General features: G+C 41.5%; 1 protein-coding gene across 1 annotated transcript in view; it reads right to left on the bottom strand.

The window, feature by feature from the left end:
* The window catches only part of LOC149276278 (myosin-binding protein C, cardiac-type-like), a 38,593-nt gene extending 25,276 nt beyond the window's left edge, over nt 1-13,317 (bottom strand). Inside the window, exons 1-11 of the mRNA XM_089503838.1 lie at nt 13,293-13,317; nt 10,170-10,430; nt 9,809-9,946; nt 9,447-9,527; nt 9,173-9,321; nt 8,737-8,854; nt 8,233-8,281; nt 7,056-7,097; nt 5,347-5,403; nt 3,082-3,084; nt 945-968 (exon numbers count right to left, since the gene is read on the bottom strand). Of these exons, the coding sequence (XP_089359964.1) occupies nt 945-968; nt 3,082-3,084; nt 5,347-5,403; nt 7,056-7,097; nt 8,233-8,281; nt 8,737-8,854; nt 9,173-9,321; nt 9,447-9,527; nt 9,809-9,946; nt 10,170-10,430; nt 13,293-13,317 (947 nt within the window). The remainder of the gene's footprint in view (nt 1-944; nt 969-3,081; nt 3,085-5,346; nt 5,404-7,055; nt 7,098-8,232; nt 8,282-8,736; nt 8,855-9,172; nt 9,322-9,446; nt 9,528-9,808; nt 9,947-10,169; nt 10,431-13,292) is intronic.
* Nucleotides 13,318-21,628: the final 8,311 nt, after the last annotated feature.

Raw genomic sequence — 21,628 nt, 5'->3', positions numbered from 1 at the left:
CGTCATCACTCACAACACTGATTGGAAATTCCTTCTTTCTTTGCTGGTCAGCGAAGGCTGATAGCATTGATCGGACGCCTCTCTAGTCTCTCTCTCTTCACTTTCTTTCAATCGCTGCCTTTCCATTTGTATTTCTGTCTCCGTTTTACTCTCATCGTCTATATAGCTGTCTCTTTATCATCCTCTATTCCGGTCTCTGGACCCTAAATCACTTGTCCCCCTACCCCTATCTTCTGTTTTTTGACTCTTTGTCTCTCTGCCTCCTTTCCTCATCTCTGTAACTGTCTTTAAACCCTTTTGTAATTAGTAATCAGTATCTTTGTGCCCTTTTCTAATGTTTTAATTCGTTTTTTTTCCACACCTCTCCCCACCCTCTACTTCTGCTTTTCTTTAACTTTTTCACTCTTTATTTCTTTTATTCTATTCTATTCATCATGTCTTTTTTACTTTCTGTCTTGAGGTACCAGAGTGTAGTCTTCACTTCAATAAGTAACTTCATTTTCTTATATCTATTTTTTCTACCCGCCTCTTGTCTTTAAAGTTTACATTTTTTTTTTTATATTTGTAGCTTTAGAAATATCCAGGAGTCACTTACAAAAAGACTCTCTAGATGAGTTATTACGTATTGCGTAACAGTAGTGACCGGTAAAAGGATCCTTTGGACTCGGTAAACTTGTTCGACTAACATTCATGATCAGTTCTTAGGATAACAGGCGAAGAAGGAGGAATGCGAAGATTCCAGAAATGTGCAGAAGAAGAATGAATGCTCGTTAAGTCGTCTACGTCAACCACAGACCCAAACATGGATGCCAACGGGTTACGGGGGGGGGGGGCTTTGGTCTCTAAGTATCTGTAGAAAAGGACTCTGTTTTGAACGTCCCTGGTGTGGTTCACCTTAGTCATTGAGAAATGTCGGGAATACCATGGCATTTTCGGAGTCTTACCGATTGACGGAGCGCAGGAAACTGCTGGACTTGCAACGAGGCATTCAGAAAAGCATGCATCGGAGACAGCACCCACGTCACCGGGGGCAAGAGACAGTACGACACGTCAGAGCAAGGCAATCATCATAGCCACGGTGACTCGCCAGAGGCAAGGCAAAGAGGTGCAAAGAAATGAAGACATGAGGCATGCAGCAGAATGGACACTTTACTGCTCCAAGACATGCAAGACACAGAGAACCGCAACCCAAGAACGCGGCCGACACACGAGCTGGCCATGCGCGAAAAAGTGTCGGCTATAGAATGGACGAGGGAAGCGATTGGCGGTGACCAGAAGCGTGCAGATGATGCAGATATTTCTCTAAAGCACATGAATTTCAAGAAAAGGGAAGAGAAAGTGAACAACGGGTTTAAAAAGCCATTCTAAGACTAACATTCCAGAACCGGAAGATGTGATGCTTTTCAAACAACAGATTACATTCAAATTAAAGCAACGGAGCCATTGCTTACACCTCATATCTTGATAGATAATGTAATATATATATAATATATACATATAATATATAATATATAATATAATACACTATAATCATATTATATATCTAGATAGATAGATAGATAGATAGATAGATAGATAGATAGATAATATGATTATAGAGTGTTCGGCGTGTATAATGGGAATGAAACCACTGGCTTAGTTTAGCTGTTCCCACACTTCAATGCGCTTCTAGGAGCTTTATTATTACTTTAAAACAAAAAACAAGCTTCATGGACAGTGTGGTTATTATTACTCACAGAATTACACGACAAGCCAGATGGAAAATTCCGATAGTATAAGTCACGGGGGGGGGGCGACTGAGCAGCGCTGGCACTTTAAGGCCAGCTGCCTCCAAAGACATAAGAGCAGCCGCCGGCTGGATACATGCAGCCGCACGTTATGTTTTTATATGATATCAGTGTGTGTGTCGCATGTATCCAGCCGGTGGACTCACGCCGCGCACCTGATCTGCTTCCGGAGTGGCTGTACCGGTAAGTATGTGGCCCTATTGACCACCTAGCCAGCAGACATTAGCCCTGTGTGCCAGGTAACCGGTCCAGACCTGTTGTGCCTTTTCCTCCCTTTTCTATGACACATTAAATATTACGTTATTCCTTATTTTTAGAATTACTAGAAAATCCTCTCGATGACAATACATCCCGGAGCCAATCGACACAAATGATTCTAGGGGGTCATTTCCTAAAGGAATGTATTTTTTTTTAGACAATATTGTTTATAAACACATTACTTCTGTTTATAAACACACTGCTGTTACTTTTAGGGCCGTAGAACCCTGCGATACCCTCACACCCTGCCAACATTCCAAGCTCATAGAAAGGACAATAATATAATGTTCTGTATCTTCTTAAAGTTAATGTTATGGCAGACTGATTTATACCGTACCCCGTGAGGAATCAGGAATCCACTGCTTAAAATGCAAAGGCAGCACTTTCCGTGTAGTTCCTCTTTCTTGGATACATTTTAGTAAATTCACCATATTTTGCCATTTGTTAACAATATTGCGCTTATTACAGAACCCTCAGCACTGTGTGCTTTTTTACAGGCTCTTTCTAAAGGGTAAATGCGCTCTCTCCCTGCTTTAAACACTAGCAGTCACCACCCAGACCGCGCTGTCCCTTTTAAACATGGATCGGAAATTCCATCTTTCTTTGCTGCGCAGGCAACCGAGAGATGATGGATATATTTAAAAAACAGATGAGGGTGGGTTAAATTTAGCAGTGACTCCCTGTCTTCAGCGTTCCTCTATCCCATTCCCAACATGGGTGTCAGCTGTCATCTCAAAGAAAGGTGCCCTTCTTTTCAAGAGGGAGAGACAGCTGCGTTACGTGCAATATCTGCCTCTTTGTCATCTGTATATTGGGTGCAGTGGACATTCTGCGAATGAATGAGCTACAGGATCACCGGGAACTCATTCACTCCACATATAAATGATGAATTATAAGCTAGAACAGGAACATCGCTACTTCACTGGCGGCATTCGCTAAGCGGTAGACAGTCTGAGCTATTGTGTTATTAAGCCCGGCTAGAAGCGTCAGTAAGTGTCACACATGCATAAAGACATGCGGAACTCGATTAACTTACTCTCTGTGAGACAGGAAGGTCAGAGAAAAGAAAAAAGATGATTAAATAGTGTTAGCATATTCACATGGAAGGACTAGGAGCAGAGAACTTCTGGTTTCGCGGAGATGTTGAGAGGCATTAGAGAAGTAGATGCAGCAAGCAGAAAGCACAAGGAAGAGGTGCAGCAAGCAGTAGGGAAGAGCGCGCCGGACGAACGCAGGGAGCTCCGTGTGAGACGAACGAGGGACGAACGCACAAAGCCCCACACAAGACAGATGCGGGACGAAATGCTGCGAGCGCTGAATGAAGTCACTGAGGCAGCGAGAAGCATAAGAGAGACACGCATGAGATGCGGCTGCAGCAAGCGGCAGAAGAGACGCACGATGGAACAGCTGCAACGAGCGGCACAAGAGAGAGAGCCACGAAGAACAGATGCAGAAAGCGGCATTGGAGAATGACGGAGACAGTGCGGCAAAATAAGAGTGCCTGATGTTTATGGTTACTGGCAGTGTATGGGTCAAGGGAGCGCAAGGGAGGGTCAATGTGGCAAGCAGTGACAGGGCACTGGGTAGGAAACAGGAAGCAGTGTAGGAGCACTGAGCACACAGGACATACAGTGTAAAGCACTGGGTATATAGTCGGTGTATACAGGGGTATATAATTGAAGCAGGGTAAGAGCACAAGACGCAAAGTAAAAGTGCTTGATGTAGTGGAAATCCAGGATTATATCACTGGGCGCGGCGTGATACAGAAAACAACGTAACAGCGCGGAGACTTTCCAGACAGGACGACAGGGGCAGGAGCCGAAGGGCCAAACACTTTTCACGGGAGAAAGCAAATGGCGCTCATGCCTGACTAAAGTGGGTAAAGGGGAAAGCAAAGTGGTTGAGACAGAGGTACAAAGATTGTAGATTTGGGGTCCATATACACAATACTGTAAATAGAACATGGCCCTGAGTGGAGGCATCGAGTACAAAGCACATACAGCGCGGCGGGAGAGCGAGCGCGGCGTAGGCAGGGAGCAGCGTACGATCACTGGATATAGCTTTAGGGTAAGCAGCGTGAAAGCATTGGGTTTGATGATGATATTCAGGGAACGCAGAGATATATAAAGCAGAATAACAGCACTAAACCAACACATTGAGACGCTAACGGGATGTCTCGCAGAAATGGGACGCGTTGGCTGGGTAACAGTATTTGTGTGAGGGTTAATCAAACAGCTAAAAGAATATAACACAGTAATTATCGGAGGGGATAAGAACATTCTAGATGAATGGAATGAGGACAGTTATCCCAAAGCTTAATGGGGATGGCGGGATTAGGGAGTCATCCAGAATAGTTTACCAGGGCTTTGTCTGCCCGGGCTGCTCCCAGCAGTTTGAATGCAATCGATACGGTAGAAATGGAAAGGATGTATTAACGAATTGTTGGTACGGGGACTTGGGGAGGCCGTGTAAGAGTGCCCAGAGTGCCGCAGCTGTCATGATAAAGGTTATGGGATTACGGAGAGCTTTGTAAAATAACCGCATGTACTGTAGTGATGATATCTAGATGAATGCGAGTGTTCTTGCTATGTGGAGAATACTGAATAGAATCCAAGAACGTGCCCTCCAGAGACGTGAATCCATGCTTTGTTTTGGGAAGCCATCCAAAAACCGCACACAATATCTCCACGGGGCAGCTATCCAAAGCATCCTAAAACTTGGTCTATTTGCAGATCCCCCAGGACTATATTTTAAGTGTCAAGGTTTGTAGGAAATGCTATCAAGAACTTAAGGGGTTCTATGTGCGTAGGAGCTATCTAGAGCTATCTAGAAAGGTGCAATTATCAAGAGCAGAGTAAAAGTATCGGTGCGATGAAGATGTCCACAATACTACGCGTGTTTCCGCCAGACCATCACAGCCCGGAATGCTAGTTTTGGGGAGAGCTTTTTGAAAATATAAAATGGATAGGTGCGGTGAAAGTTTTCTAGGGAAATGTAGGAATTTTAGGGTTGGGGCTGGGGGGTTCTGGAGCACTGCTGGCCAAAAGGCATAAGGAAAGAACATCTAAGGAAGGTGTGAGGATGCTGCATGCGGAGAGGAGGATCTTGGACAATAAACTAAAAGAAGGTCTACAGAAATGTAAGAGAGAAGAGTCTAGTGATTTAAGGCAAAGTAAGAAATGGATCTGTTTGTTGGGTGCGTTCAAGTGTTTCTAGAGCAATATGGGTAACGCGGCAATGAGTCGTGTCAGTTGTTGAGCTCTTAGATGTTGGGGTTCCTAAAAACCACCTTTGTTCTCACCTCTTTTTTAACAGAGCACTGAAGTCCAGTTCTCCGGCTTCATCTGTGCCGTCCCCACTGCGGAGAGAGAAAGAGAGAGAGAGAGAGGGGTATTCAGAGTATAACAAACAAAGACAGATTTATTAGATCCTTTGAACACTGTATGCTAGTATATGAAAGAACCCGAAAACGAGTTGTTATATTAGAAGGCTTACTGGTTGCATTGTAACAATTATACATGGCAACCACTTGGAATATAAATATATATATATATATATATATCTATATATTATATACCAATATATACATACCAATAGCTCAACTTTAGAAGAGTATTTGCAAAGGGTCGATACTTAGTACAAAAACTGTGCCTCCAACATACCTATACTCAGCTTCGGGCAAATACAAGACAGTGTGTATATATATAAATATATATATAATTTTTTATATATAATATAATTGGACATCTCAACAAGAAGGACATTAATGAACAGAGCATAAAAGATGGTCTACGAGTTGAGCTCAGAACTTTAAGATATTTCTGATGTATTATATGGCACTTGCTATTAAAATAGTTTAAATGTTGAAACATTTTTTTGTGTTATAATGATTAATTTGTGGAGTCAGTTCTTCCTTAATCAAGAGATAGCTCTGCAGTTACAGAGACGTTTATCCATCCAAGGGACCTGAAACCTGCGGGGACATAGAGAAAATGTAAAGCGATACTCAAGACACGAAACTCAGCTATATATTGAGATTACGAGCTGGAGGAGCCTAAGTATCTTCATGGAAACACGACTCTAAGGTGAGAGATGTAACGTGAACAGCTTGACGCTGAAAGTGCAATAAATTCCGTGCCGTGGGTGCAACGCAGACTTGGCTGGACCAGGTGTGGATACAGAAGCTCCTGAGAGGGCGTGCGGGGTGTGCGGGGAAACGTGTGACATCACAGACACTCTATGTTCTTACCAATTTACATTAAGTGAGTGCCCGTGTAGAAGTGACTCAAAGAATATCACACACACACACACAACAATCCCAGAATTAAGTTGTATGGAAAGTCTGAGGGGTCAACCAGAACTTTCTCCAGCAACTTTCCTGAAGAATGAATTCTGGAAGTGTAAGGTTTGCTCAGCATCGTCCAGTCCTCCCAATGATGCTGCAAAAGCGTTCCTCCTAAACAGTTCCTGATACAACTTCGCTCCCGCGTCGCCTAATACATGGGTTTTTAGAATGCGGTTAAAGGGATTTGTTAAGGAGCCAAAGTATAGCCAGGTGGCCAGTGATGTCTAATTCTTTGCCCCACCAGTAAAATGGTCATCACTTAAGAGTTTATTCATGAAATCATGACTTTAAAGGCGAGTTGTAACACGTCAACTCAACAGCTTCACTATTCTTAATAAAGGGTCAACAACAATAAGCTTCTCCTGCAAGTTGGGCCCAGTTGGTCTTCACAACCCAAAGTGGGTCTAGTGATTAGTGACCCAAGCCGTTCTTTCCCACGAGAATCCAAAGGTTGGGTTCCTTGGATAACCAGATTCATCTGGAAGGCTGCTGTTGTCTAATCTAATCCTGATATTCAATATCGTGCATCTAAAGACCCAATGAAACATCGGCTAGAGCCGTATGTTGAGGTTCTGCAGGATGGTGTATTCTTTGTGGCTGCATCAGGAGGAAGATCATTGGGAGGTTCTGGTTCTGGATGAATTGCTAGAGCAACTCTTAGCTACCTTGCAATTGATATCCTCCTTTTCGATCCTCCTATTATGCTCCTGAATGTTTTTATAGACAGACATTTTAGCGATTTGCCCTCTCGCCGACATTTTATCAATGCATCCTGACATCATTCAGAATTCCTACAACATGAGTCCTCGACGACAGCGAAAAGACGGCAACAATTCGCACAATCTTACACACTGAGGGTTGTATGATTGTGCAGCAAAGTATAACTAACATTTGCATTTATACTCAATATCTAATGGCCAGAAGTGAGAAGTAACGCGAGAGTTTTATTAAATGAAAAAACAAACTATCACCAAAGCCACCGGGCACAGCTATTTGGGCTTAATATCTACCCTTTAGGTGTCAAGATGGCGGACAGTGCACCATTCTGTCACCTAAAGGGTACATTGGATGGACCTCACATCCCTTCCGACCATTGGGATTAAGAAGTGTGGAGGTCCATTTCCCTTGGGTCCCTTCAACAGTCCAGGCAGGGTCTATACCGCCTAAGGGTAAATTATTTAATTATTGTCAACCCCTCATGGGGGTGTTGAAGGCTCAGATTTCACCACAGATACCCCTGAGGGTACCGGCTGAAAACTGACATGTAGGAACTAAGTATTAATTTAGTGTACTCGCAACAGGAGACCTGCATTTTCTGCCAACACATATGCACTCCCCATTTAGTAAATAGACCTGCTCAGGGCCGGACTGGTGATGATGGGGCAACCCTGGCACTTTATGGCTTGCGGCTGCCTGATGACGTAAGTGTAGCCGACGGCTGGATATTTGTAACCAGATGTTACGTTTTTATGCTCATGTAGCATATTCAGCCGGTGGCTGCACACTACAGCACCCAATCTATAGCTAAAGCGGGTGAGTGTGGGGTGATGTTGGCCATCAGGCGCTTGTCGATATGCCACATGGCCAGTCTGGGCCTGGGGTCCTGGACCTGCCCAGTTATGTAAGTCTTGGAAAAGAACTTAGATTAGCAGATAGTAGAAATTACTGCATGTTTTTTTTTTTTTAATATGTATTTTTAATATTAATACTAAATATTAAATACTAAATATTAAAATTTCACTTTATTACATTTTCAACTAAAAAAAAATCTCTGCTTAAAAAGACCAAGATGCCCATTTCTATTTAACACGAAGAAAAAAGAAACGCATATGAAATACTTACGTGCGTCTGAAAGCGGAGCGAATATCGATGTCTCCGGTGTTTGTGGCTTCTGCAGAGATAATAGTATAAAGACAAATTATTAAAAGTAAACAGTACTCTGCGAAACATTGTAATAATGTTAGCCGTGTATCTAGAATGAATAGATCATTGAGCCAAATATTCCGCGGGGAATCCTGCGGTGTATTCGGTAATCACCATGCATTACGCGAGGTCAGCACAGTCCGTCCATCTTGCAGGAGAAGCTGGAACTGAGCTTTTGTAATGTATCGTGAGCTGGAATAATCAAGTCTTCCACAAACTTCTGGATTAGTGAATAGAGCCCTAATCGGCAAGTTCCATATGGATCCATACCGTTGAGCCTCATTGCCCATTACGCAAACCATGAATCATACTCCACTTTTTGGTGGAGAAGCTTGACCCATAAGATGATGAGAGTTTCAGAGTCATCGGGGTGAGCGGGTTCCCTACTGATCCGGATCTGGAGGAACTCCAGTAAATACTCACCGTTGACATTCAAGTTGAAATTACAGCTGTCAAACTTGTCCTTGGTGGACACTTCGCATCTGTATCCTCCAGCATAGGTAGTTTTGGCTTTGATGATGTGGATTTCATAGGTGTACACCTGGGAATAAACAGAAGAACATGATTAGTAATCCTGGTTCCAAGCAAGATGTGGCATTCAGTATATGTGGATGTTTGAACATCTCTCTCTATGTATATAGAGAGATTTCCTCATACACAGGACATCGGCTTTAACGTCTAACCTTGCGTCATAATTCTTTCATGTCCTTAGATGAATAGGTTGTATTATAGGGAATAATTAGGCAAATTGAGATGAATAACTGTACATGCCAAGAAAAATGTAAAAATGTTTGATTTTTTCAAACTGGTTGTTTTTCCCCCAAACATTTTTGGTTGACACTTGGGTGTCATTCGTCACCTTGGTGTTACGGTCATAGCTCTCCAGGATCTGAAGGTGCTTCCCAACTTTACTGGACAGGTCCATCCATTTGCCTTTAAACCATTTCACAACTGGTTTCTTCAGCAAGTTTGCACCAACCACTTTGGCTGTGAATTTGGTGTTTTCCCCTGTTTCAGACAAAAAAAGTATGATGTTCAATATGCTTGGAATCAAGTAAAGTTTGGTTTATATCCCACATACACATCATGGAAAACCCATGGAACTAAACATCTGTCCTCTTAATGATACTGACCAACAGTGACGTCTCCGTCCTTCGGTCTCTCGAGGAACAGCCCAATGTCATCTTTAGGGGCTTCTGGCTGAGCTGGAGGAGCTAGAAATTGACAAATAAAGCAAAACTTTCATTACAACTTACTGTGACTACATATTTATCTTGTGTCCATGCATCCCAGTTTTGTTGTTTCCCAACTGGCAACGAATGTTCGATGTCTAGCTAGTGAATGATATCTTTACCAAATCCCCACCAAAGGTCTTCTCAGATCTATGTAACAGAACTGAAGAAAATTCCCAAACAGAAGTCAGAACGGTTATAGCTAAATGAAGTTTAATGAGATGTCCATTCAAAAGATGTCATGTTGGCCAACATCAGCTTACCCCCAGAGGTTGGAGGGTCTTTCTTTTCTCCATCAGGCGCTGACCCCTCAGGGGCAGGTGGAGCTGAGCTTTCAGGGGCAGGTGAATCAGAGCTTTCTGAAGAAGCGGGTGCCGAAGCAGGAGCATCTTCAGACTTTTCTAAAGATATAAGTACCAAGAAATAAAAAAATATTCACCTAAGGTTCATGACCTCAACCAACCAGTGCCTCCTGAAATGGAATTCTCCGCATACATGTTCTTACTCATATCCAGAAACCATCCATTGTGAGACATCCGTGTTACTTAAATCTAGGTACACTCTTGTGTAAAACCATTCCATCTAAAGCCTTTTTTAATGATAGGAGGAGTGAAGGACACTCACCTGGAGCTTTGACCTTCAGCTCAAACTTGACCTTTGAGGTCCCAGCAATGATCGCATACACCACCTCATCCTCCGCAGCAGCGTTGTTGATGGTCAGCGAGTGATTTTTACCCTCGGACTTGATGCTGAATTTCTCACTTGGAGCGATGTCGGCGCCATTACTCTGCCATTTCACCTTAAGGCCAGGTTTCTCTGTTTCTGCCTCAAAGGTCACAGATCCGCCAACCTGAACCTCCGCAGACTTTGGCTTTTTGATGAAGGCTGTGAAAGTAAATACATCGAAGCCATTCTGTTATCATAAGCATTATCTGCACAGTAGACCAAGAATGCGCAGTTGATTGATGAGTTGGGTATTCCACGTGCGGACTTTTGCGTCAAATAAATATTCTGGTTTATTTTATACTGTATAAAACACAAAAACGGCACCCTACCCCCAATAAAATGTTGAATAACTGTCGTCGTGCACATTGCCAGGTGTTGGATGCACACATTCTGTCTCTCGTAGTCAGTTGGTAGAGCCTACAAATGATCCAGTATAGTCTTACATCTCGACAGTCTTTATTATATTACATCATTGCTTCGAGAGGACGTACTCCATCGGGATTTGATCTTTTAAGTTCTACAGCCCGCTCCGTTAAACTACAGCACTATTAGAGTGCAAAGAGACCTAAAGATTATTGTGGAAACCATTTAAAATGAGCAGAGGAATGGCGGCAGCTTCACCTGAAGATAAAAGTGAATTATTTGCCGTATTGCTTAAAATATATGATGTCCGGAATTTGGGATTGGGGGGGGGGGATTAATCTCGTTGAAATCTGTACTTTTCGATGACATCATTTTTTACTTCAACAAACAAATCCTGCGCTGACCATCTGATGCAGAGGCGTAAATGATCCGTCATGCTGCTGGCTGTCTACACGTGTGCAGCTGTGTATGTGCCGCGTGACCGTCTCGCCGTATAACCTTCTTACATGACTCGAAACATTAGACGTGTATATCTGTCTCTTTCCCATTCTCTGCCCTTTTTTTGCTCTCTTTCTGTGTGTCTCTTCCACAAGACCAGGGTGACCTGATTCCCCAAGCTTCAGAATATATATATATATATATATATATATATATATACAGTATGTGTATATATATATATATAGATATGGAGCAGAGTAATAAAATGAATGGTAGCAGCATTTATAAGTTTTTTTGCTATATAATAAAATGAATCAAACCAGCGCCGTCTATCCAGATTCCTGGGACAAAAATCTAACCCCACCAACGGAGCATCAATGATTTTTAGTGAATCGAGTGTCTAAGTGAGTTCTGAGCTGAGTGTCTGAATTCTAAATGCAAAAAAATATGGTATCATCACAAAGCAGCATTTTCATTCCCCAATGTCCATGTTAAGGTTCGCTACAACATGTGTGTGTGTGTGTGCAAATAGATTTAGAACAATAGATTGTAAGCTCCTAAGAGCAGGGCCCTCCTCGCCTGTTGTTTCTATAAGTCTAATTGTAATGCTTTATAATACTCGTTATGTCCTGTTAACCCATGGTACATTGATATGGAATATGATGGCGCTATTTGAAACAATCAATAATAATAAAAATAATAATAATGCTGTATGTATTATTGAACTCCCCTTATAATAGCAAAGAAAAATAGTTGCATTCGTTTGTTTTGACTATTTGACTATGTTTTAACTATTTTCAATGAGCTAAAAAAGAATAACCAACAGAATAGTGGGACGCATAATGAGAGAATCACACATCCATACATCTCTTACATCTGGTGTATTAAATAAACAGCTTATTATACAGAAGAAATCCATTAATTCCCACTCACGTACTTTACTGAGTATTATGAATGAGTTTCTCCTGCAGAAACAGCTGAGCCGGCCCTGCATAATGCGTAGTTAAATCAGAGAGATGACCTTCAAGAAGAGCTTGCCTCATTATTTATGCCTGCGTTATTATTTCTGTAGGAGACTCTCACCGGGGCTGCCCCTCACAATGTATAGGGAAGTCGGGGAGCTGAAATGCTCAACTACCCTGCAAAGTTCTATTTGAGCGAATAGACTCTGAAGACAACATATTGGCACACAAAGTGTTAATTCAACATACTCGCACTCCAATAGTTAATGATGGAGTGAGATTAAGAAGACAGCACTACGTCTCTGTGTACAGGGACACTGAATACTAGACATGCCGAACACACTGCTCCCGTAACAATGTTCCGAGACAAGGGGGTTATTTGCGGAGCAACATTGTGGTGAAGAATGAAGAATTGAATCTCAGTCCATTATGAAGGCCCTTATTTACTGGCCCTTTTTTTGCGTTGACCCACCATAATGCATATTCAATGTAGCGAGACGATAAAAGGTAACAAGGACGATCATCGCAAGGCTCAGACAAACAATATAACACTAAAGAGACAATATAACACTAAATAGACAATATAACACTAAAGAGACAATATAACACTAAAGAGACAATATAACACTAAATAGACTATATAACACTAAATGTTCTCTGGAGTTATTGTCATCGGACTTCTCAAGTCCCAATCTCACCTATGATGCTCAGATAAAGGTCTTGAGACCGCACTGCAGACCTCGGAAGCTACCTGTCTATAGCAGCAGAGGACAACCTGGTCCTTTAACCAGCCAAACATCTAAAACATTCACCCTGTGGGTACGACTACCTGTTATGTAGCCCTGAAGAATACGTTTTCTATAAGCGACCCAAGTAGAGGGGGACCGACCCAATCCTGGGAGAATAGTTTTAATCTATCTCTGGGGTCAGTGCGTTGATGGCCATCTTTATACAATACGACAAGCAGACAATCCCTGACCATCGCAGTAGTCGTCACAAAACAGAAAACCTTCCAAAAATAAAAAAACACTCAAGAAAAAAATCATATTGTTACATCGGTTCATCTCACCCACTACACACAACAGCAAAAGTCAAGTGAAGGTCACTGTCCGCCTTATCCCACCAGAGTCCAAACCCAACGCGTAATCTGTTCCTCCCCACAATAATTGTTGGTTTGTGGGGGGGGGGGGGGTTTCCATCCCATTCCGTACGTCGTTCCTACTTCTCCCACCGGCCACTGCCCGTCCTCCCGTTGTACCTGTTTTCTTAGCAGGCTCAGGCATCCTAGCTTAGCCTGATAGACGGGACTCCCGAGACTTGACTTCCAGCAGTTGCTCCAGACCACTCTATGGTTGGAACTGGAATGAAGCTGGAGGATCCTACAGACCCCCTTAAAGAAAGACAGATCGGGAGACGCTCTCTGCGCTCCACCCCCCGCACTCTCTCCTGTTGTCACTCCGTCCTGTCACCTCCTAAGCAGCAGACCTCACTTGACAGGATATATCAGTTGGGATAAATATAGCCAAGCTGCCTCGTTGTTTGCCCTCTGGTCCAGCTCGTTTAGGACTGTCCAAAACAAATGCCCTTTGAGCCGCCCTTTGTTCTTCTACTGCCCTCCGTGTCCTGTGCTCACCATGCGATACGGCATTAAGACGGAACACAACCAACTAAAATGTATCTAAAACTAGAAGGTGAGAGGCGGGCATGTAATGTAAGGACGATTTACTTTACTGAGAGGGTGGTAGATAAGTGGAACAGCCTCACAGTAGCGGGGGTAGGGGCTAATGCAGTGTGGGAGCATAAACATGGATGGGCAGACAGCTGTAAGGTTTCAGGCCGAATGGTTCTTATCTGCCGTCACGTTCCGTCACACGCTGTATATCAGGGAATAAAGTCAAATAGTCATTGGACAGGCAATGTTTAAAGGCGCCGTTCCACTTAGATAAAAAAAAATTGCACTCTCTAGTACGCTAAACAAATAAGCTTCAGCAGATCTGTCATTCGCTTCTTCCTTCTGAAGATTTGGATACAAAGCAGCTTTTAAGAAATGTTTTTTGAAGTGCCTATGGCAACGTCCTATCACATTTGAGATGACATAAAAATGAAGTGTTCCGTGCAAAAATTAAGAACTTTACACAATTAAAGAAAGTTTGAGAAAGTTTTGGGAATGAAACTAGGAACGATGGTACTAATTCTGAATTTAGCGGCAGGAGTGTTACGTTCAGCAAAGAAGGTGGAACAGCATCTTTAAAATAGATAGGGTCGGGAATTTGACTTAAAGAAGAGTTCTAATTTTAACCCAAGCCGACAGAGGACGTATCTCACAGGCCTGGACTGAGCGCTGGGCTAATCCGTCTAATATTGAGAAGCCAAGGAGAATATTTTCGGTTCTGGGGAGAGATGCGCTCCTCAAAAAAAAGTTCCTGACCAAAGTAACATTTTTTACCTTCTCTCTTTTTGTATATAATTGTGTAAAAAATATATTTTTATTTTCTATTACTTCTAAAATGTTGTAATAGAGCTGAACCCTTTCCCTGACATAGCAGCCCGGAATTAGTTTTCTAGTCTATCGCGCTCCAAATGGTTTGGCTATAAGAAAAGGGTAGGTGGTCGCTTTCTACTTATTTTAAGCCAAGATGGTTGTATGGAGTAAGTTCGGAGACCTCTGAGTGTCCCTTCTTTGGCCGTTCGAGATGCTAAAGGCTCTCAGGATGCTGAGGGATTAAGGCTCTTAGTAGTTTATGGACTACAATTCTACAATCCCCAGGTTATTGGAAGACTTGTAGTACCTTAACACCTGAAGAGTAAATGATTGACCAGAAATGGAGAAGATATAGGACCCCAGCTGCTGCGATGTGCATTCCAACCATATATATGGTCGTATATATAGTAGCCAGAAATCACACATACAATTTGCTTACAAAAAAATACTTTTTTCATCTGAATCGATATCTCTGTAGATATCAGTAGCTCAGTAGATCGAGACCATTACGGAGTATCTGTTTTGCTCATATAAAGAAATAATAAGCATAATAATAATAACAACAGATATAAATAGAAGGTTACGCATTCCTCACCCCCTCACCCCCCCCCCCCCCGGACCTGACCTGCAGCCAGGGTAACACAGAATTTACCAGGAACCCTTGAAGCTTATCTGAGTCCGCATTCTCTCTGTGCTCTGTGACCTTCGCAACTAATAGATCAGAAGGAAAAACTCAACAAATAAAACATTACATCAGTGATTAACTGTCAGCAGGGGCCCGACGGATTAGCAAAGAGGCACCGGGCAGCTTTTATTCTTCTATCATATTGGTAGAAAAAGTTGGGATATTTATGAAAAGGTCATACGTTGACGAGCGAAAGTTTCTTGGACATTCTTAAAGTGAAACGAGGTCTGTACCTGAGTTTAAATGGGTCCCACAGCTGAACGCGGTATTCCTCAGCTTAATTTAACAAGATTCCTCGGCTGAACTTGACGGGGTCCCACAGCTGAACTTGACAGCCTCCTATAGCTGAACCTGAAACATAGAACCGTGTGGTCTGACGTCAAATAAGAGCCCTCCGACCAGCCCCACCTGTCCGTTTTTCTACCTGTCGTAAGATCTCCAACTTCTTTGATCCTTGTCCATACCTGAGTATGGTATGAAGAACACTGATCGTATACCTCTTCTTCCATGCCTAAAAATGAGTAATAAAGCTCCAACATAATCTGCAGCCCTGTACAAATTCATCTGTAGAATTAAATCCATGCAGGAGTCTCTTTTGAGCCATTGGTCACCTTCATTTCACATTATTATTATTATTATTATTATTATTATTATTATATATTATTATTATTGTATATATTATTATTATTGTATTTATTATTATTATTGTATATATTATGTATTTATTATTGTATTTATTATTATTATTATTGTTGTATTTATTATTATATTTATTATTATTCTTCATTATTGTGGCATAATGTTGTTATTATTTTTTATTATTTTATTATGGTTTTTTTATACAGCGCCAACAATTTCCGTACCTTCACGGGGTCCGACAAAACCTAGAACCGACAGACTAAGAGGAACACTTGATCGATAGACAATAAACTTCTGCAGAAAATGTTTCATCGTTAACAGCCCTGTGCGGAGGTGAGAACGTTTGCTATATTGTTTAGTGAAGTTCTCCTATAATCTTCACCTTTTTTATTATTAAGTGTCTTGAATTGTTTCATTTAGCAGGGTGCATCATAAAGTCCCCCGTCGTTTTTGGGGTTTAGGGGGATTCTCACGTTCCGTGCAGGACAGGTGAGTTTTGGAAGCAGGTGATCTGTATCTTTGACTTGGATGTGATACTTCGTATATCATTTAGAAAGTATTTATTTGTACGGCTGGGAGATTATAAGAGGTAGGAATCATCCTGTCCCTTGAAGACAGATTTAGTAGGACGATATAAATGAAGCTGTGTCACGTTACACGATACAAAGCGATACACAACTTTTTATTATTATTATCTTTTATTTATATAGCGCCAGCAATTTACGCAGCGCTTAATACAATACATATATACAAGGGGTCTGACAAGATGAGAATTGACGGATTAAGACAAACCCATACATTAGGTGGAGAGAGAGCTCGGCTCGCAAGCTTAGAATTAAATTAAATTTATATTAAATTTGCTTATAAACCTACAAATCATCAAATATTATTAAAGTCATCAAAGGAGCAAGGATTAAAGGAGCAACAAACGTACACAATGGTGCACATGCAGTTATTGAATATGCACAGATGTTAATTTATATGTAGATAAATATATAGAGTGCAATTGTACAGTGCTACAGGATATGATGGTGCTATATATAATAATAATAATAATAATAATAATAATAATAATTGCAGTAATTAATACTTGTTGGAGTACTAATGATGGACCACTATTAAAACCACTGCCCAGGTCTTACCTGTGTCCTGGAGGGGCAATTTCTAACACCCTGGGTGGGATTTGAGCATTATGATTGGATCATATATCACTATAAAGCAGACATGGCTTAGGACAACAGAGGACAACACATAAAGTGCCTTCTACAACAAGCCTGTGAAGGAAAAATGGTTTTATACATTAACTGCTCCTTGAAAAGGTCTTGTCAAGATTTTAATGGGAAAAAAAACCTAAAAAAAAAAAGAATATTGGAAAAGATTAACTTATAGAACCATAATATACAAACCCAGTACCTCAACGTGACTGCGTGGGTCCTTTACTAGAAGAAGAGTTAGGTTTCTATAAACTATTATATTACAATATTTTACACGCACTAACTAGCTTTTAATAATTCTGAGCGCTAGCGATGGCTGAAACATAATCACCCACGAGCCGTTTATCCCTGGAATTTATTGTTATTACATTTTTAATGTTGGCATGTGCTTAAATCCTTAGGCATCCAGAAGATGTGTGCGAGAGAGGGTTGGGTATCAAGGGGACGATTCAAACACCTCCTGGCCATTATTTGGGATATTTTTAATTATAAAGACATATGTTGCAGAGCTAAACATGCTTGGGTTTAAGGTTCTTGGTGTAGGATGTGTGACGGGCGTCTAATGGACTCACCTACATTGGGATAATTGAAGCTGTCGCAGGACGGACCTTTGGACTTTTGATGTCTCCTAAACTCTTGAGTTCCGTCACCTTTATTATGATGTGTCTTGATAACCATTTCATTGTTTATCGGGTGTTAAGGGGGATCTCATGTTCCGTGCAGGACAGGTGAGTTTTGGAAGCAGGTGATCTGTAACTTTGACTTGGATGTGATACTTTGTATATTATTTAGATAGAATTTATTGTACTCAGCTGTTGCTGTAGATGGTGGATGAAGTTGGAAAGCAAGACATAGAATAGGACTTCACCTCAGACCTTAGAACATTTGCTTCTGGTTCTTAAGAGGACAACGTTCTCTCGCACGTAATCATTGGCACTTTTAAGGCAAGATTGTCCAGATGGTGGCCCATGAGTTAGTTGTCCACCTTGAACACGAATATTTTATAGAATTAACTATATGAGGTCATTTTGAGAAAACAGTTTGGTGCCCACTCCATATGTAATTTGGACAGCCACGCTCTAGAAGAAGATCAGGAAAGACGTATATAATAGATACTTTCAAATTCCAAGAAACCAAGAATAGAATGAGGAGTAATTTCAAGAGGGAGTCTGAAACCCTAGAACTCGAGGCAATAAAGTAAGTCTGAAGAAGTTAACTAAAATGTAACTTGGTGATACCGCTATTTATAACCGATGCGTTGAAGTATGGAGAAGACCCCTACATTGGTGATCATGGACTAAATAAAATATTTATTATGCAGTAATTTAATGATGTCCTGGTCCATCAGGCACTTGAACATTCTATGGATATATACCGTCTTTGTTTACCAACCCAGCATGTCTATAGTGCCCGCACCTGTTGACTGAGAAGACGTGTATGTCACAAGGACGGCAGAACTCGGAGATAATAATAGAGCAGATTTATTCTACTCATTGCTATAATTAATAACCCGCAGAATTTCTCGGCTCTTGTGTTCTCTATCTGTGCCCTCGATAGTATGCACGGCCTCCGAAAAAGTTGGCTACATTTAAAAAAAAAATACTTTTTACATTTTTTTTTAATCATTTCGATAATCCGCGGATACTTTGTCGCCGGTCCAATCGCATCTCGGTGCAGAAGACCAGACGCGGCAAAAATATTCCGTCCTCGCTCGCTGGGCTGTGATTGGCAGCAGAGAATGGGTTCTGTCACTTTAATCCTGACAGCAAGACACGTGCCAAGGGGATATTAACCATCGCTTGTCTGGGATGGAGTTTAGACCTGCTGAAAAATTTTTGAATACCGTGGAAACGGCATTAACCTCAGCCATCGGCTGAATAAGGAATCCAACCCAATTTGGCAACATTTTTAAATTCACCCTCATTATGGCTGTAAAGTAATAAATCTTTCAGTTCTTCATCTAAAGGTGTAATAAGTACAAAATTTTTTTTAAAAGGAGACCATTTTAAAAATTAAATACTGCAGCCTCAGGGGCAGCTCTGGGGTTTTTAAATGCCCCATGCTAAAAAAAAATGCTTATTCATATTAATTAATAAAATTAATTAAATTAGGAGATAAATGTATATACAGTATATTACCTTAAAAACAGACAATTACAAATAGAAATATTATATATATATATATATATATAAAATTATATAACATAATAAAATATTATAAAGTTGATATTCAAAGGATAATGAAAGTTGTTGACGAGTGTGATTTATTTTGTTGATTTTAATTTAATTGTTGGTATTTTTAATATATATATATATATTTATATAATTAATATATAATATATACCGGTATATATAATATATTATATATACGGTATATGTATAGAATTGGACCAAGGCTCCCAAGTGTTTACATGATTTACAGTACAGCTGACATTGTTAATTGTTGTATATTGCTCGTTTCCTAACCTTAATGTCCTAACCTAGAACCATTGTTAACCTCCTGAGGGTTGTCACTTTCTCTTCGTGATTCTCATTTTTGTAACTACTAGGTGCGACGCTCTGAATGTTTACGTGGCATAAAGCCCTTTCGTCGAGGCTGGCAAGACATCGGATGCCCGTTGGGCAGATACTCTGGGGACTGGATATGGATTTCAAGTCATTCTTCTCGAAGCGGAAGTAAGAGTTGGAATCCCTCCATGTTGGGATACTTGGAGATGCCAAGATCAGCCTGTAGTTAATGAGTTATGCCTTGGGATTAATCTGCTCTAAGGAGAGAGTCGGAGAACATCTGATCCAAGCATCTGTGCTACGAGTTGCCATCTTTCAGTGGCTGAACACAACTCCCTTAGGATTGAGTTATGGCCTCTATATTTAGACCCGAGCTTCGCAGTCCTAACAGCGCTCTGAAATATTTAGAGACTGCCAAAAACAGAGCGTGCATTCCACCATGCCCTTCCAAAGTTGACAAGATACAGAGGAACAGTGGCTACTTCTGGGCTTTGGTCCCGGCTTCCATCAAATAGATGGAGTTATACATGACGAGGCTCCCGTGTTCTACCTAGAGGTAGTTCTAGAGGTTAGAACTTTCATGACCTCCAAGGTCAGGTAACGACCAATCAGAATAGAAATCTAGTTGCCGACACAGCAGCCTTTACTTGCCACCATACCTGGGAACATCCAGGCTTTGGCTACCTGGTGTCCTTCGTTTTCAGAATGCAGGTAAGCGGTCGCGCTGACGTCGGTAGGCGGGCCCGTTGACCTTGGTGGGCGGTCTGCTGGTGTCGGTGGGTGGCGTCAGTGGGCGGTCTCACTGAAAGCTCCCCATTTTTGGAAGGGAAGTGGGCGGAGATTGAGGCGCCCCCACAACCCGGAGGTGCAGGAAGAGTCTGAATTGTTAAGCACAACAATGCATGTCAATATGTATAATCTGTACTTCTCAAGTGTCCTTCTTCCAGAGAATCAGTCCCTCTTTGTGACCTGAACCACTCTGTCTCTCTTTCCTCCCCTGATGTCCCTCTTCTCTAGGAGCATTCTAATGGAAATGTCATAGCCCAACATTTAATAAATCTCCAAGACTTTTTACACAAATGTAAACTATTGAATTGGTACATTTATCACGCAAGCAGGATCCCAAGTGCAAGACTAAATAACAAATCCTATAGGTTTTCCTAAGACGCGGCTCCTGTCTTCCTGTTATTTTAGAACAGTTTCTTTTGCCGTCAGAATTTCACAGTCGATCATCTAGAAAAAAAAGAGCTAAAAACAAAAAAAATAAAAATATATATAATAAAAATACTGTTTCTTTTTTTCTGATAGACCATCTGCGCTGGAAAGAGGTAAGTTTGATGCAGATCAGACCCATTCGGCTCATCCAGTCCGCCCGCTTTTCCTGCTGTAAAGACTCAAACCTTCATCAGTCGTTGGCCTCGTCTTAGATTGAAACTTGAAATCCCTCAATGTATTGACCTCTGCCACTTCTGCTGAGATGCCCTTCCACTTATCTACCACACTTTCAGCAAAATAAAACTTCCTTACAGTTCTTGAACAGACCCCCCCTTGGATGAAGTGTCCCTTTAACTGAACAAGAAATTTAAAAGAAGAAGAATAATGTAATTTTTTTAAGTAATTTAATATAATTTATATTTTTACTGTTTATCTACATATTATTGTGACTTTTAGGACCGCAGGAGACCTAGCGGTGCAGGAGGTAATAGCCTTGGACAAAATAAGGAGCAGCATTTCTTCACTGAAATTAGGCATGAGCAGGCCTGGACTGGACATTGGCAGGTGGGCCGGGCCGCGGCAGGGCCGGATTGACTTAGGGGCTGATGGAGCTGCAGCTCCAGGCCCCTACCTTAAAATAGGCCCAGTCAGGACCGAACTGACTGGGCTTATGCGGCCTCTACGGACGCATTAACGCAGAGCGTAAGGGGCACCTGCCCCCTTAAGCCCACCCATGTTAAATAAAGTTTTTGTTAACGTTATTTAACATGGAGGATGTTAAATAAAGTTAACCCCCCCCCGATGTTTTAATGTAAGCCCTGTGCGGCCGCAGACCCCTAAGGCCGGCCCTGG

This window comes from Sceloporus occidentalis, unplaced genomic scaffold (assembly GCF_023333645.1).
Source record: "Sceloporus occidentalis isolate IW3139 unplaced genomic scaffold, rSceOcc1.0.p SCAF_243, whole genome shotgun sequence".
Taxonomy (NCBI): Eukaryota; Metazoa; Chordata; class Lepidosauria; order Squamata; family Phrynosomatidae; genus Sceloporus; species Sceloporus occidentalis.
This window is presented reverse-complemented; position numbering and strand designations above follow the sequence as displayed.